We start from the raw sequence: 17,515 nt of genomic DNA, 5'->3' as shown, positions 1-17,515 counted from the left end.
GTGTTGAGTAAAAAGCACCTATCTTTATCAAAGGCTTTATGGTTGGAAGCAAAAAAGGTGATAAAAGCCCATAAGGAATGTAGGTAGACTGGAGAGGCTCAGGTTGGTGAGAACCACCTTCCCGGTCGAAGTACGGTGCCTACGACACGAGGGCGCAACCCGGTTCACAATTTTTTCCCAGTAGGTCTAAAGGCATTCGTTTTTAGGCCACGGGGAGAAATCGGGCCACCAAGATATGTAGTATGAAAGGATCCCAATTTACAATTAAGCATGTTAGCAGCACGGGTAGACTCTTCCGTAGAAGAACCGGAACAAAAGCCTCGCTCTTAGAAAGATTGATCTTAAGACCGCAGAGTTGCTCGAACCAAAGCAAAATGAATTTAAAATTGGCGTGCTGGAGTTCGTCATACTCAACCAGGATGATGGTATCGTCCACGTATTGAAGATGGGTAATGCCACTCAAAATCACTATAAATTGGATAGCCTCATTTCTACTATTGCAAAAGCACTATAAATAGGGAAAACTGACCCAAAATCGATACAACTGAGCCACCGACACACCAGCCCCAGAGGATGCGTTCCAAGCGAGCCGACTACTGTGTCACCTAGGCAACTAGACTTGACACCATAGAACATGAACTGAAGTCGCTGTCTAAACTTACAAACATCACCAACCATGAGGGTTGTCTACGTAGAATTCAAGGGACTAGTTTGTAAATTTTGATCACACAACTCTAACATGAACCACTACACCACACCATCAAAAAGCGGGACGCATCTATGGGAAACGTCATCAACATGCTCCAATCCACCGATGAGTGGTTCATGCAAAACATATCTCACATATGTAGTGTTTTTGGCAAAAAATGTAAAATCGTTCTTTGTGCAAAGTTGTTCTTTGATGTGGTGGTTTTCTGCATTAACTTAAAAATATTATCTTCGTCATAAATATAAGACGTTTCGACAGTTTATTATGAATAGAGGGTGTTCATAATATCAACCAGTGTCCAAACATACTGCATACCAATATAAATCTTAGAGTCAATTACATCGGCGGTGTTTAAACTTGACGCAAACGGTCACTTTGGTGCTAGAACATATGTCATACATTAAACTAGTGTAGAAACTTAGCTCGGATGTGCACATACCAAGCTAATCGTGTTTGGATATAAAATTAATGCTGACTTGGCTCACCAACGTGGCACAGGGGCACTGTTAGTAAATGGAAGGCGGAAAGGACCGTGCGTGTGGCCAATGTTTTGTGGACAACACGTCAAAAAAGTTGCTTCTCATATCAACACGGCGTATGTTATTTTATTTTTTACCAACACGTGAGGCCCGCATGTCTATACCCGAAAAATAAAAACGAAACAAACTGTTGTATAGCAAGCCGTCCAAGCCACTCCACCATTCACGTTGCAATGACTAAAATTGATAACAGTTCTTAATGTACTATGACGAATTGACGAGGACGCATTTTGCGCACACTAGTTTTTTAATACATTTCTAAAACATAAATAATAAAAATAAATTTTAAATACTCATGCGTTATAAATAATATACATACAAACTATGATTAGTAAATTAAAACATTTAAATATACACTTATGTATTATATAAATATGTTTGCTAAGTACGGACATTGAAATGTTTATTAAATAAAAATGAGTACTAAAATATACACTTGCAACATATATTTAAGTTCCCAAATTGATGAATACAAACATTTGTATAATTTTCACTTGCAACTAAAATATACACTTACAACATATATTCAAAAAATGTAATTTAAATATTAGCAACCAATGAATAATCATATAATATTTAAAATATTTAACTATACAAACATTGAAGTATAAAATTGTGCGTATAATTATGGAAATATTTCTATCACTAAAAGAATTTTGGAATTTTAATGTTAAAAATATTTGTATTACTTTCAATTGTCCATTCATTTTTATGCTTCATAAAAATTATTTGAAGTATATGAATATCATAATGTGTGAACAATTATGAAACGTAATTATTTAGTTTGTACAGATGTATAATATGTATGCCCCATAAAAAATTAAATGTTATTTTTATTATTGAGATTAGAATTTACATATCTTTTACAAATTTCTGAAAAAGAATAGGTGCAAATGGGCACATTGATCACACAGTCCATTTCAGCTGCACAATCCGGTCTGGTATGCTACGTTAAGAGTAGATACGTGTTTCTGACGTGAATACCACAAGGATGAAGTTTCTACATCCTTACTCTCTACAAGGCATGGTTGTGGGTTCAAGGAATCCCAATTCGAGTTTTTGATATTTTTTGTTGCAAAAATAGGCCGCACGTACTCCTCACAGCCTCTGGTCACTGACAGCGGGGCCATGCCATGTTGGGGTGTCAAGTCAGCATCAGTTTCATATGCAAACTCATGATTTGCACCGTACTGAATCAAGTTTTTGCACCAATTCAATGTATGTTATAAGTTCTAGTATCAAAGTGATCATTTCCGTCAAGTTCAAGCACCATCGGTGTAGTTGACTCTAAATCTTACTAGCATTGCAATTCCACTGAGAGCTAGCAATTGCAGAGACAATGAAAATGCTACTGGAATGGAACAAGGATCTCATCAGACAAGCAGACCGATCCACTGGAAGCACGCCTCTCCACTTCGCGGCGTCATGGGGGGAGCACGAGGTGATCAGCTTGCTGCTGGATGCTGACCAATCCGCGGCGTATCAGGCAGACGTCGACGGATCGTTTCCCATACACGTGGCGGCGTACGCGAACAAAGTCAAGGCGGTCTCTGTCTTGCTCGACGGCCGCCCTGACAGCGCCGAGCTACGCGACGCCAATGGCAGGAGCTTCCTCCACGTGGCCGTCCTCGAGGAGAGCCAGTCCGTGGTGACATACGCCTCCAACCTGCAGAGCAAGAAATTTGCGTCGTCGGTGATGAACATGCAGGACAAGGACGGCAACACCGCTTTGCATCTCGCGGTCCAGGTGGGGAACCTATGGATCTTCAGTCCTCTGATGAAGAACCGCGAGGTTAAGCTGAATCTGAGAAACAACAAGGGCCAAACGCCGCTCGATCTCTCGTGGATCGCGACACCTGCAGGGGTTCATTACGGATTGGTAAGCAACGCAATTGTCTTGTTTGTTGGTCGGTTCAAGTGTGCAGTTCCACGAACTTGCACTAAAGTAGAATGATTTGTTTTGTGTTCCTACTTGGAATGCATTTCTGCAGAACCCAAGGATCAGGATACACAGGTTGCTTCAGGATGCCGGCGCAAAGAATGGCACTTTCAGATGCGACCACTTCCACAAAGAGCATATTGCTACGCTAGACCCCAAGGAAGAAGCACAGAAGATCACCGACTCCACGCAGACCATCGGCATCGCCTCCGTGCTGATCGCAACGGTGGCCTTCACCGCAGCCTTCGCCCTGCCCGGTGGCTACCGAGCCGACGACCACCCGAACGGCGGCACGCCGACGCTCGCCGGGCACTACGCCTTCGACGTGTTCATCATCGCCAACACGCTGGCCTTCATCTGCGCGTGCCTGTCTATCACCAGCCTCATGTACGCGGGGGTCACCACCGTGGACATCCGCACCCGCATGATCTCCTTCGTAATCTCGGTCACGTTCATGGCCGGCTCGGCGAGGAGCCTCGGCGCCGCCTTTGTGTTCGGGCTGTACGTGGTGCTGGCCGCGGTCGCGCGCACCACGGCCATTGCGTCTTGCGCCATCACGGGTCTCGCCTTGGTCGACGCCGTTTGGGTCTTCTCGATGGTGGTCAACGGGGAGCTGATGCTGCTCAAGAGGCTTGGAGTTCGGGCATGGTGGAGGCTGCCGTGGGCGATTCTGCTCACCTTTCTGGTGCAGTTCTGGCCTTACATTGTGATCGTCGGCGTGCTGATATTTTACAAGGTTGATAGAGTGCATTGACTTGTAAATTGCAATGACATCGTGGACGTGCTATACCATTGGCCTAAAGCCTTATTTCAACTCTTCATTTCTTTTTCGAGCAATCGGCAAGACATCTGCCTTTTTCATATAGAAGAAGAGCCCTTTGTTGTTCTAGTAGAGCTAGTGTGCAATGGCGCCGTGATCTAGCAAGACAAACAAGGACAACGCTCACGACATTGACTTGTTAATGAGGAAAACCAGTACAGCATGATTTGATGCATTTTCTTGTTTTATTCTTGAGTTTGCAGTGGAGTTGGGCATGGTTACTGCGCTCGTAATACATACGAGAAATAAAAAGAAGGCGGTTGCAACAAATCAGCCGACCGGGTCGCGGGCCGTTGGATCATTCCTTTCATAGCAGTTGGATCCATCGCATGCCATCCATTGGATTCCGTCAACGTCGTTGCGCGGGTTGACCCCTTCTCTCATCGCTGTCCGCCGATGCTATTTCACTGCAGCACAAAACGTCGGCGCGGTGGTTCTTCATTGTAGCATGTTGACGGTTGCTGAGGGAGTTCCGGATTAAGGGGTCCTCGGGCGGTAGGGTTGTCCCTTATGTGTCGACCATATGGGCTGCGTCATTGAAGATCGGATTATCTGACGATGACGTGATCAAGATGGAAAGCTCCGAAGACTATGCGTGCACTCCAAGTCAAGAGGACCAGTTCGGCCCATCCATCCCCGACTAAGGTCGGTAACATGTAACCCTAGGATCCCTCATGTCTATATAAATCATAGATTCTTATGCCTAGAGGCAGGTTATCTCATCTAGGGTTTAGCTCATATTATCTCGAGGTAGATCAACTCTGAAACCATCATTCTCCATCAATATAATCGAGCAGGACGTAGGGTTTTACCTCTTCAAGAGGGCCCGAACCCGGGTAACATTATCTCCCTTCACTCCTGCAACCCATCGATTCCAGGTCTACTATTCGGGACCCCCTACTTGAGATCTGCCGGTTTTGACACCGACAGTTGCCGCATGGTTCACTGCAGCAGGTTCTCCATTTCAGCACTTCGACGGTCGCCGCATGCTTCACTCTAGCACCGACGCCGACGCGGCGATGCTCCATCGCAGCACCTCGATGGCCGCCACATGCTTCACTACAGCACCGCCACCACGCAACGGTGCACTAGCTAATCACCGGCTACCATCGCACCTTCATCGTAGCACCCCGATGGCCACCGATGAAGCTACACTATAACGCCACCACCAGAGCAACAATACTCTAGCTCAACACCGACTGACCCCCGTCACAGCTCCATCACCGCACGCACGATGAGTCGCTGGCTTCACTGCAGCGATCGGCCTGATTTTTTTACGTGATGGTGGGGCATGAGCTACTGGAGCACAGAAATACATGAGTACCGTGGTCGAGATCCACGGGTTGGAGAAAGGTAGGGGGTGAAAAGCAGCGGCAGGGATGCAGCACGGCGGCGACGAGATGCATCACGGCAAGCGACAAGATGCTGCGATGGTGTTGTGGTGAAGCATGCAGCGACGCGATGGCGACAGTGTTGCGACGGGGATGCAACACGACGACCATGGGATGCAGCACAACGGCGGTGAGCTGCTGCAACCCAGCACGAGCGAGTCCGTGGCAGTTACACGTGGCAACGATGGAGCAGGCGGAAGAGAGATGCGAGTGTGGTTCATGGCAGAGAGCAGACGGAGAAGAAAAAGGAATCTAGATCGGAGGAAAGGATAAGAAAGCGAGGCATGGGCGATGGGTAGGCTCCACGAGGTCACATGACGAGCACAGGAGGCGGTTTACGCTAGAGAGAAATCAGCCGGCTTAAAATAAACGTTTTCTTAAAAAACTCAAATAATAAGTGCCACATGTGTGGCACGAAGCATTCAGGACTTTTTTATAACTAAAATTGCCATATGAAAAAAACACCGAAAAAGCGAAAACTTGCCATCCGAAAAGAAAGTTGTCTCGCTTGATAACTATAAAATTGTCATCCTCGCGTCATTAAACTTTCCATAGAAAATGTTTTAAGTTGTCACGTGTTCATGTCACACGTGTGGCCTTATCAGGGTCTAAAAGAAAATAGTGAACAACGTCCCTTATTGGTAAGAAATCCTTTATTCATTTTCTTTGCTGGTGGGCAGGGCTTGGAAAAAGTTCATCAAATAGGTTGAAGGCCCATGGAAACAAAAACTAAAATGGGTGCGATCCAAGGTAATTAATTAAGTAGTACTAGCTAGCTACCATCTCTTTAATTCTAGTTTCAATACTTTTATCATACTTGATTAATTATTACCTTATTGAATTCTATTCTCATAAAGTGTCTGAGGCACGCGTCGGGGAATAATTTATGTGCATACTACGTTTGCGAGAACATTCGCATGATAACGTCCGAAAGGTCCAAAAGTGATAGACAACTTTGGGTACGTTTGCCAAAACACTATTTACAATTCCTTTTATCGTGACCTAATATATATACACACAACTAATATATTCATATTGATCTTCTTTTTTAATAAAGATGAAACAAAAGCGGGATCAGCTCCTACCAACGGATCACATACTAGCAATTCAAGAGGAAATAACGGGATTTTTCTCAACCAGGTCATAGATCCCAAAGGAGAATATCATTAGAAGCTGTAATGCCTCCATGTAATCATCTGCAAATTATAGGAGAAACTGTATATATATGTGTGTATGTGTGAATGTCACGCGAGAAATTCGATGATATATATATGATCGGTTTACGAGAAATTTTATTTTTATATATGCATAACGTGTATAATATGTAGTAGCGTAAAATATGTTTGAAATGAAAAATAATTAAATGAAAAACATAAAATTAAAAGAAAAAAAATAAACCATAAACCCCAAACCCCTAAACCTTGTAGTCCCGGTTGGTGTAACCAACCGGAAACCCCCCGACGCGGGCTCGTGCCATGTGACGGGTATTTGGTCCCGGTTCGTGACGAACCGGCACTAGGGGGACCTTTAGTCCACATCCTTTAGTGCCGGTTGCACAACTGGCACTAAGGTCCTTACGAACCGAGACTATTGCCTGATTCTGCACTAGTGGCGGCAAAGGAATAGAGATGGTCTCGAGTAGAAGAAATATACAGTGCAAGGTTTTGGAATTGAAATTGCAATTTGAGCTCGAAAGAAATCTTGATGCTGTCGACTACTATGTACTTTAGTGATGTACTTCCTCCGTTCATAAATATAAGACTTTTTAGATGTTGCACTATGAACTACATACGGATGTATATAGACATATTTTAGAGTAGAGATTCACTCATTTTGTTTTGTATGTAGCCTTTTAGTGTAATCTTTAAAAGGACTTATATTTTAAAACGGAGGGAGTACCATTTATATGTTCTACCACACCTTAACTTTTTTTTTTTTGCCTTCGCCACTGACACCGACAGATGTACCATAGAAATAGCAACTTGCATTTATACCTACTAAAACATGTATATAAGACCTCAAGTGTCGAGGATAGCAGCCCAGTTCTGCCCTACACGCCATCTCGATAGCAGGTCTGCATAACCTTAAGTTAATGAAGAAGACACCGACTTCATGCATTGACTGGTTTAATTTACTCCTCAACTAAGTTTGAAAAGAGGTCCCTTGCAGCTTGAGTTTTGGGGTACATAACCAAACCCGGAATATATATTAGGTCAGGTGTACCCAGTGCATCCAAGTTCAAAAAATTCATAAAAATATTCCTGTGACTGTGAGCCATCAACATCGTCCATCCAGCTTACTGCTCTGTCATGTTTTCTTATGTGTTAGTTGACGATTTTGTTTTTTCAGGAATGTCAGTTGAGGATATCAATATGTTTGGATTTCAATTTCCTGTGATTTTGATGTGGGTGTATCCTCCATGCAGCACCGCTTTCTTTGACAAGTGATAGCGGCCGGCAACACAAAGTGCCATCAGCCAGGTGGTGCTTTTCGAGTATCTGGTCTCGAACTCGAGGGCGAAAATTCTTAGGTCCGACCTTTGTTAGTTGCATCTGACAATTGTGGTGTGTATGCGTCGTGTCTTTAGTGAAGGCATTGCATTTGAGTTTGCTCACACGTGTTCTCTAAGCGAAAACTTAAGATTCAAACTTCAGTTGTTTGATCCGACGATGCTTGCAAGTCGCTTCCTTCGTGGTGGCGTTGTTTTATAAAACCTTTCTCACCATTTGTGTGTTGTCAAGGAAGAGGATGGAGGTGTTGTTTGTTTGTGCACGTGGTTGGTCGCGTCATCTTTCTTTTTACATTCTTCTTTTCTTTTGCAAGGAAATTTTTAGCTGTGTACATCCTCTATATCATGACTCGGTCTTGATACTGTATTGTTGCAAAGACCAGTGTAATTAGTATCAACTTAATATTGATATATATTATCCTCTGTAAAAAAATGTTTCGTTGACAACTTGCATCATTTGGAACCTGGAAGTCAAATGTTCATGTCACAATCATTCGACAGGTTATTCTACCGATGAAGGTGACCTAAAATGTGTAGCGCGCTGAGTAAGTGGTTTTGCAAAATTCAATGCGATAAGAATAGGACCGAAGGTGTGCGCCCATGTTTCATATAGATATAGAAAAAAAATGCTTTTCGGTAATGTGGAAATGACTATCTTTGATGGATAAGTGACATATATGTCTTATGCTATAGAAACTAAACAAGTATTAAATTATGCATGGTCTGTTGGTTTTCTGAGAATAGTTGCATGGCCTATTGGCGAGTGATGACACAGACATATAGCCGGAGACACAACTTTGCACGAAAGAGCGAGGACTATATTATCCCTACACTCGAACAACACCTCCCCTTGCTGCCCCAACTAAACATGAAAACTTCCTAAAAAACAATCCATGCGATTGCACGACAAGTCCGGGCCTAATGTCGAGCTGGCCGCAATCCACAACCATGCATCAACTTCCTCCGGCCAAGTCCCCATGAAGATCGTTGTGCTTGATTGCCGACGTCACAGTGGAGCACCGCTTGACGACATCTCCTTCCCTATGCCACAATAGACAGCCCTCCAACTCCTCCACAAGCAGGTCGTCCCCCCATCAGGACCTCCCCGATGATGCCGGTGCCGCACGGGTTTTTCCCAACAACACGCCCCAACGGCTGTTGGCTTTTGATCCCGTAGACCAAATCACGCGGAAGCTATACACAAACGTGGAAAGCTAGCCAACCAACCAAGCAAGCAGCTTGATGGATGTAGGAATACACGCACGTATACACAGCTTGCGATCAATTGATCGATCGTCTCGACGGCTCGGAACTTAACTCAGCGACTTAAGCTAGATAGATGAAATACTTTGTATTGCTTTGATTTGATCTTACAAGAGCTGGGTAGGCGCATATATATATGCTAAGCATAGGCTACTGCTAATCCTACTCGGTTTGTAATACTAGTAATCCTACTCGGTTTGCAATACTAACCAAAATAGGACACACGTGTACGTTTAGACTACAACTAGGTTAATTACTACATTCACCTCCTTAACCTTGTTGATGTGTCTTCATTGCTTGGACTCCGACTTTCTTCCTCATCTCGATGAACTTCTGTCGACCGAGGGACTTGGTGAAAATATCGGCAAGCTGGTCCTTCGTATTCACGTGCAGAACTTCTATCATCCCTTCCTCAACGCATTCCCGGATGTGGTGGAACCGGGTATCTATGTGCTTGCTCCTTTCGTGATGAACCGGATTGTTGCACAATGAGATTGCAGCTTGGTTGTCGATCTTCAATGACACCTTTTGCACCTCCCGCTTTGCAAGAATAGTTAGGAGTCTTCTCAGCCAAACTGCTTGACAAGCTGCCGTGCTTGCCGCTATGTATTCTGCCTCGCATGAAGACAGTGCCACCACCTTTTGCTTCTGAGAATTCCAGCTAATCGGATTCGGGCCAAGGTAGAAAACCATGCCCGTTGTGCTCTTTCGGTCATCAACATCACCTGCCATGTCACTATCTGAATATCCATGAAGGATCAATCCTTCGTTTCCCTTTCTGTACGTGCAACCAAGATTAATGGTGCCTTTCACATAGCGCAAGATTTGATTGACCGCGCTCATGTGCTCGATTGTCGGATTCTCCATGAAACGACTCACGATCCCGACTGAATAAGACAAGTCTGGTCGGGTATGCACCAAATATCTTAGGCTGCCCACAACGCTTCGTTACATTGTGGTGTCCACCGGCGGATTTGAGCTACGCTTGCTCAACTTGTGACGTTGGTCCATTGGAACTTGTGTCTTGTAGCAATCTGACATGCCACACTTTTCCAATAACTTGACCGCGTAGGCCGATTGACATAGGAAAATCTCTCCAGAGCTTTGCTTCACTTCGATGCCCAAGTAATAGATGAGTAATCCAAGATCACTCATGCTAAACTTGTTCTTCATTTGCGCCTTGAAACGTTCAATTTCTTGTACGCTATCTCCGGTGATAATTAGATCATCGACATAAACTCCAACTAGCAGGTTTAAGCCTTTGGAGTTGTTTGTATAGACTGCGTGCTTGAGAGGACATCTCTTGAACCCGAGCGAGACCAGACTTCGGTCTAACTTTGAGTTCCAAGCTCTTGGCGCTTGCTTCAACCCGTAAAGTGCCTTCTTGAGCTTGTAAACTTTCCCTTCTTCGCCTTTCTTCTCGTAGCCGAGGGGTTGTTCCACGTACACTTCTTCTATGAGATCGCCGTTGAGGAAAGCGGATTTAACATCCATATGATGAACCTTCCAATCCTCTTGTGCTGCCAAAGCTAGGAGCACTCTCACCGTCTCGATTCGAGCAACCGATGCAAACACCTCATCATAGTCAACTCCTTGACGTTGAACGTAGCCCTTTGCAACGAGTCTTACCTTGTACTTCACAATGGCATCCTGCGTGTCCTTCTTTAACTTGTAAACCCACTTCAAACCTATCGCCTTTTGGTTTGGAGGTCGGGTTACCAAAGTCCACGTGCCATTGCTCTCAATCGCCTTCATCTCCTCATCCATGGCGTGCGTCCAACTACGACTTTTGCTCGCCTCTACGAAGTTCGCCGGCTCCTCAACTCCGAACAGACATAGTCTGGAGTACTCGAGCGTAACTGGCTTTCTGTACTTGTAGACTTTCTTGAGGGTCTTGTAGCGACGAGGCCCTGAGGAGTCCGTTGTGGCTTGCGAAGGTGGCGACACAAATTGTGTCGGTGTTGATGCACTTGAGGAAGATGGCTGAGACCCTGGTGTGTCATCGACATCCGTGTCGTCGGCGTAGTCGTCGTGACCGTGACCATCATCTTGATTGTCGTCGTCACTATGTGCCTCGTTGTCGATGTTGTCGTCGAGATCTCCGCCTGTGTCGTGCGCGGCGTTGTCGCTATCTCCTTGCGACCTATGCGCGTCGTCGTCGGTGTCGGCACCATGATGATCACTACCATTGTGGTCACCATGGTTGGGCGTCTTGCCAACCACCTGGACATCCTCCCCTGCATCATCATCAGTTGGAAATTCAACCGTGAATATGTTACCGTTTGGAGCATTGTCGGCTGCTGCACTCCAATTCCACGCTTTGTTTTCTTGAAACACGACGTCGCGTGAAATCCGTAGACGCTTGGTTTGTGGATCATAGAAGTGGTATGCCTTGGTGCCAGAACTCCTCTCGTATCTGATGAACACCATCTTGGTGCTATGATCGGCAAGCTTTGAGAGATGCGGCTCCGCCGTCTTCACATGTGCCACACACCCGAACATCCGTAGATGAGACACATTCGGCTTACGTCCGTAAATTGCTTCATACGGAGTCTTGCCGACCACCGCCTTCGTTGGAGCCCGGTTGAGAAGATAGACCGCCGTCGAGACAGCTTCTCCCCAAAAAGTCCCCGGCAGGTTCTTGCTCTTGAGTAAACTCCTTGCCATGTCAATGACGGTTCGATTGCGCCTTTCAACGACCCCATTCTGCTGCGGCGTGTAAGGTGCCGTGAGGAACCTCTTTATGCCAATCTTCTCGCAGTAGTCGTTGAACTCATTCGACGTAAACTCTCCGCCGCGATCTGTCCGTAGAGCGCGAACCTTCAGCTTGTGTTCCATCTCTGTTGCAGCCTTCAACTTCTTGAACGCTTCAAACGCCTCATCTTTAGATCATAGGAGAATGACCCACATATATCTCGAGTAGTCGTCTACCACAAGGAAGAAATACTTCTTTCCAGCGTGAGTTGCCGGGGTGATAGGGCCACATAGATCACCATGGAGCAGCTCGAGTGCATCACTTGCACGATAGGTAGACTGAGCAGGGAATGGCCTGCGGTGCTGTTTTCCAACCAAGCACCCGTCACATACTCGATCAACATGGTCGATAACTGGCATACCGGATACCATCTTCATCTTTGACATCTTCTTCAAGGCGTAGAAGTTAACGTGTCCAAATCTAGCATGCCATAACCACGAATCATCATCACTCTTGGCAAGCCAACACTCCGGTTGAGATTGATCAAGGTTGAGGATATAGAGCCTATTCTGTGTGCGATTAACACGAGCTAGCACGTTTCGGAGGTTGTCGAAGATCGTCATCACTCTGCTCTCTATTTTCATCTTGCATCCATTCTCGTCAAGCTTCCCAATAGAGATGATGTTGTTGCGCAACCGTGGAATGTAGTACACTCCGGTGAGTATGCGATGTTCGCCTGTGAGACCCTCAAAGAGGACAGATCCTTGCCCGCAAATCTCCACAGCTGAACCATCACCGAACTTGACCGAGCCTTCAACATCGTATTCCAGCTCGAGGAATTTCTCCTTGCACCCCGTCATGTGGTTACTGGCACCCGTGTCGAGATACCACGACACGTTGTGATCACCGGATAACTTTGGTGTCACTTTTTCCTCATGAAGTAGCACCTTCCGGCTTGGTTTCACAACCACCGTTTCAGCGAGATCACAAACTTCGGCCATCAGAAGACCTGGACCTTCGTCTTCCTGCTTTGCCAAATTTGCCTTGATCTCCCGCTTGTTAGGCTTTGGACAATCCTTCGCAAAGTGACCCATCTTATTGCAGTTATAGCACTTGACCTCGGACAAGTCCAAGTTCTGTGGTTTCTGCTCTTTAGATTGGCCCGCCTTACCACGACCTTGTGGTTTGCCTTTTCCTTTGCCTTTTCCGGTTTGTCCATCGCCCTTCGTGTTGCTTGAGCCTTCGCCACCGTCACGCCTTCCTTTGCTACTTAGGGCCTCCCAATCTGCGCGCGAGTACATGAGTTGGTCACTACCTCCTCCTTTGCCTTTCCGACAGCCACGAGCATTCTCTTCCCATGTCCGCAATCGTCCGATCGCCTCCGTTATGGGCATGTCGTCGATGTCGTAAAGCTGCTCGAGCGTGCCGATGATGTACGTGAATTTATCAGTGACTGAACTGAAAAACTTCTCCACGATCTCGGTCTCATCGAGCTTTGCACCAAGCGCGCGGATCTCCCCCACCAAAGTAGTAAGACGCATGGCGTAGTCATTCACCGATTCAGTTTCCTCCATCTGCAACTTACGAAATTGGCGCTTCAGCACTTGTGCCCGAACCTTGGTGACGCGATCTTCTCCGATCCTCATCTCCTTGAGTGCGTTCCACGCCTCTCTTGCCGTCTCGAACTCCGCCAATGTCATCAGCACGGAATCCGGCACAGACTGGGCTATGGCGGCCATGGCACCTTCGTCGCGCTCCTCGTCGACGTCGTCGTCCGTGATGGCCTCTCACACTCGAAGGGATCGAAGAATAATCTTCATCTTCACCGCCCACACGCCGTAGTTGGCGTCGGTGAGCATCGGGTACTGGATGGGGATGTTGCGATGCGCGTGGACGTTGGCGCCGCTCATTCCTCCACCACTGGTTGCTGACTTGACGCCCTTCTTCACCTTGTCGCCGTTCTTGTTCGCCTTGGCACCGCCGCTGCCGGACTTGACCGACTCAGCGTCGCTGTCCGTCATCGTAGATCGTAGATCGTCGAGGCTATAGATACCAATTGTTGGCTTTTGATCCCGTAGACCAAATCACGCGGAAGCTATACACGAACGTGGAAAGCTAGCCAACCAACCAAGCAAGCAGCTTGATGGATGTAGCAATACACACACGTATACACAGCTTGCGATCAATTGATCGATCGTCTCGACGGCTTGGAACTTAACTCAGCGACTTAAGCTAGATAGACGAAATACTTTGTATTGCTTTGATCTGATCTTACAAAAGTTGGGTAGGCGCATATATATATATGCTAAGCATAGGCTACTGCTAATCCTACTCGGTTTGCAATACTAGTAATCCTACTCGATTTCAATACTAACCAAAATAGAACACACGTGTATGTTTAGACTACAACTAGGTTAATTACTACAACGGCGGCATCAACGTGAGTAGATGGTGCAGCAGCTAGGGTTTTGGTAGTCTGCCTGGCCCTTTATTCTTAGCTTAAAAAGCGTTATTATATTATGAAAGAGGTAAGTATTATTTTTGAATGATCATCAGACTACTTCACTATTTCCATAATACGACTCTCTAGTTCCAAAAAAAAAACTATCTACATGCTTATATTGGTATCTCAAGATGACAAAAGATGCTACCTCTGTCCCCAAAATCCATTTTCCATGACTTTCTTTGGAAGCTGATGCGATAGCTTTGTGTTCCCGACATCCGAATATATTAGTGTTCAAAAAAAAACATTCGAATATATTCTGCCCATAATATACAAACGACGAATCTCATTTTTATTTATGGAGTGGCCATCATAGAAATGCAGCCATTCTAAACAAATTGAGAACGGATCATTGATGCTTATACAGCTCTTTGCTCTCACTTCTTTGGTATATTTGGTTTATGGATAGGGGATATCTAAAACCCAGCTCACTTATTGAGCAGCCGTTGACGAAAGTTTATATTTGCTATCCCCTATAAAATGCGCTTTCTGCTAACCATCAATCGCACGCAGAAAACCTCGCTGACTAGCGCGCGCTGCATCCTCCACTCCGATGGCTTTTGCTTCTTCCTCCACGGAATCCCATGTCCTCCCTCACATAGCAATCTTCCCCTTCATGGCCAAGGGCCACACCATCCCGCTCATCCATCTTGTCCACCACCTCCGTCGTCGCGGCCTCGCCACCGTCACCTTCTTCACAACCCATGGCAACGCCGACTTCGTCCGCGAGGGACTATCCGGCGCCGACGACACGGCCGTCGTCGAGCTCGCGTTCCCCGCCGACGTTTCGGGAATCCCGCCTGGAGTGGAGAGCGCCGAGGGGCTCACGTCCATGGCCTCCTTTGTCGCCTTCGCACACGGCGTTTCGCTGCTCCAGCCACAGCTCGAGGCGTCGCTCGCCGCCATGGAACCTCCGGCCAGCCTCCTCGTCGCCGACGCGTTCCTGTACTGGACGAACGCGACAGCGGCCACGCTCGGCGTCCCGAAGGTGTCGTTCTTCGGCATCTCTGCGTTCGCACAGGTCATGCGGGAGCTGCGCATCAGCCATGACCCGTGCCCGGCGCTGCAGCACGCCGACGTCGGCGACGACGGCAATCCAGCGACGTTCACGGTGCCTGAGTTCCCGCACATCAAGCTCACGTTCGAGGACTTGATGGCGCCCTTCGGAGACCCGTCGTCGGTCGCGCCGATGATGGAGCTGGACGGCAAGCTGGGGAAGGCCATAGAAGAAAGCCATGGCCTGATCGTCAACACCTTCCAAGGCCTAGAGAAGCCGTACATGGAGTTCTGGAACAAGCACTACGGGCCAAGGGCCTGGGCCATCGGCCCGCTCTGCCTCTCGCAGCCCCCGCCTTCTTCTTCATCGGGCGACGCCGGCCGGCCGTCATGGATGGAGTGGCTGGACGAGAAGGCAGCCGCCGGCAGGGCCGTGCTGTACGTCGCGCTCGGGACGCTGGCCGCGATCCCGGAGGTGCAGCTGAAGGAGGTTGCGGACGGGCTGGAGCGGGCCGGGGTAGATTTCATATGGGCCGTGAGGCCCGAGAATATCGATCTGGGTGCAGGGTTCGAGGAGCGTAGCAAGGACAGGGGCTTGGTGGTGAGAGAGTGGGTGGATCAGTTGGGGATTTTGCAGCACCGGAGCGTGAGAGGGTTTCTCAGTCACTGCGGATGGAACTCGGTGCTGGAGAGCGTCACGGCTGGCGTGCCACTGGCAGTCTGGCCCATGCATGCCGATCAACCTTTCAATGCGACGTTTGTAGTCGATGAGCTCAGGATCGCAGTTAGGGTCCGCACGAGTGATAGAACGATGCGGGGTTTGGTCACGAGCGAGGAAATATCGAAAGTGGTCAGGAAGCTTATGCTCGGGGAGGTCGGAACTGAAGCCGCAAAGAATGTGGCGGAGTTATCGGTGCTAGCTATGGAGTCCGTATCAGAGGGAGGATCGTCTTGGAAAGCAGTGGAGGAGATGATCGATGAGTTGTGTGCACCCCACATGCATGCAAATGCTGAGGCAGGCAAAGAAGAGCCCTGAGATGTTTAATTGCCATTGTTTTCCTTTCCAACAAATAATATGGTGTTGTGCACTGTAGCTACACCAAACAATTATGTTGGTCAATCGCATTTACTTCTCACGTCTTAGTCGCAAATAGTATTTATTAAAACGGAGGCAAATTTTTTGCCTCGTCTCATTAATTAAGCAGAAAAGAAAATTGTCTGGCTAATTTACGCAAACCCGAACGAAAACCGTTACAACGCGCCTTCAAAGGACACCGGCCAACCTGGCACCAACAAGGCCACACACACCATCGAGAAAAGAACACCGTCGAGGCCGCATGCATTGTCATCGTCATCACCTCTTCCCGAGCAGGCGACTCCGACTTCGCCGCAGACGATCGGTCAAGACCCCTTCGAACAAACAACACACGACGACCTTGCCAGCCAAAGCCAAACAATCGACCGAAGACGTCGAGGACCGTCAGCTTCGATTTTGCTGATGCACTTCACGGGAGAAAGTTGCACGCCTCGCACTGACATAACCCAGCGCAACCTCCGAAAAGCACCAACCGCTCAAACCACCCTCATGGAGTTTGCCGCACGGGCCTCGCCGCATGCATCTCCGACTTCTCTGTCACAGTGAGAAACGAGCATAAACACAGTCGATGGCGAACCGGACCGTCGACAAACAGAAGGACAAGCCACGACCCAGCTCCACGCACCATCATCGTCGTCGCCACACAAGTCGCAACGCCAACCTCCCTGTAACGACCAAGATGCGGTCCTTTCCGATCTGGGGATCGAGGCCCCGAATTGGAAAGGAGCGCATCTAAGCGTCTCGCAAACAGGTAACAGAGCACATACATAATAATAAAGATAGACAATTAGGGATTCAACTGCCTTCTCATAAATATCTCAGAGTACATCACACATACAACCAAGGTAGTTCCGCTACGGACTACAAAACATAGAAATGCTATGCTACCCTGCCTATAGGCCCACGATCACGACCACGCCTCAATCTTCTGGATAGTTCACGTACAGGCGGTCCGTCTCCTCATCGTACTGCCACGCCAGCTGCGTACCGTCGGGATCATCTGTCTCTAGGGTACCTGAACCTGTTGGGATTTTGGAGGAATCCGTGAGCCACGG

At 47.4% G+C, this 17,515-nt stretch overlaps 2 protein-coding genes across 2 annotated transcripts in view; both read left to right on the top strand.

Annotated features, from left to right (window-relative positions):
• Positions 1–4,117, top strand: part of LOC123398853 (ankyrin repeat-containing protein At2g01680-like) — a 29,239-nt gene extending 25,122 nt beyond the window's left edge. Inside the window, exons 2-3 of the mRNA XM_045093301.1 lie at positions 2,583–3,127; positions 3,240–4,117. Of these exons, the coding sequence (XP_044949236.1) occupies positions 2,583–3,127; positions 3,240–3,941 (1,247 nt within the window). The 3' untranslated portion in view covers positions 3,942–4,117. The remainder of the gene's footprint in view (positions 1–2,582; positions 3,128–3,239) is intronic.
• A 10,721-nt stretch (positions 4,118–14,838) lies between these two features.
• LOC123396064 (UDP-glycosyltransferase 90A1-like) lies at positions 14,839–16,500 on the top strand. Its single transcript, XM_045091095.1, has one exon. It carries the CDS (start codon positions 14,922–14,924, stop codon positions 16,398–16,400), a length of 1,479 nt encoding a protein of 492 aa, XP_044947030.1. The 5' UTR covers positions 14,839–14,921; the 3' UTR covers positions 16,401–16,500.
• Positions 16,501–17,515: the final 1,015 nt, after the last annotated feature.

Source organism: Hordeum vulgare, chromosome 5H, assembly GCF_904849725.1.
Source record: "Hordeum vulgare subsp. vulgare chromosome 5H, MorexV3_pseudomolecules_assembly, whole genome shotgun sequence".
In the NCBI taxonomy this organism is placed as follows: Eukaryota; Viridiplantae; Streptophyta; class Magnoliopsida; order Poales; family Poaceae; genus Hordeum; species Hordeum vulgare.
The sequence above is the reverse complement of the archived record's forward strand: the minus strand, read 5'-3'. Positions and strand labels throughout refer to the sequence as shown.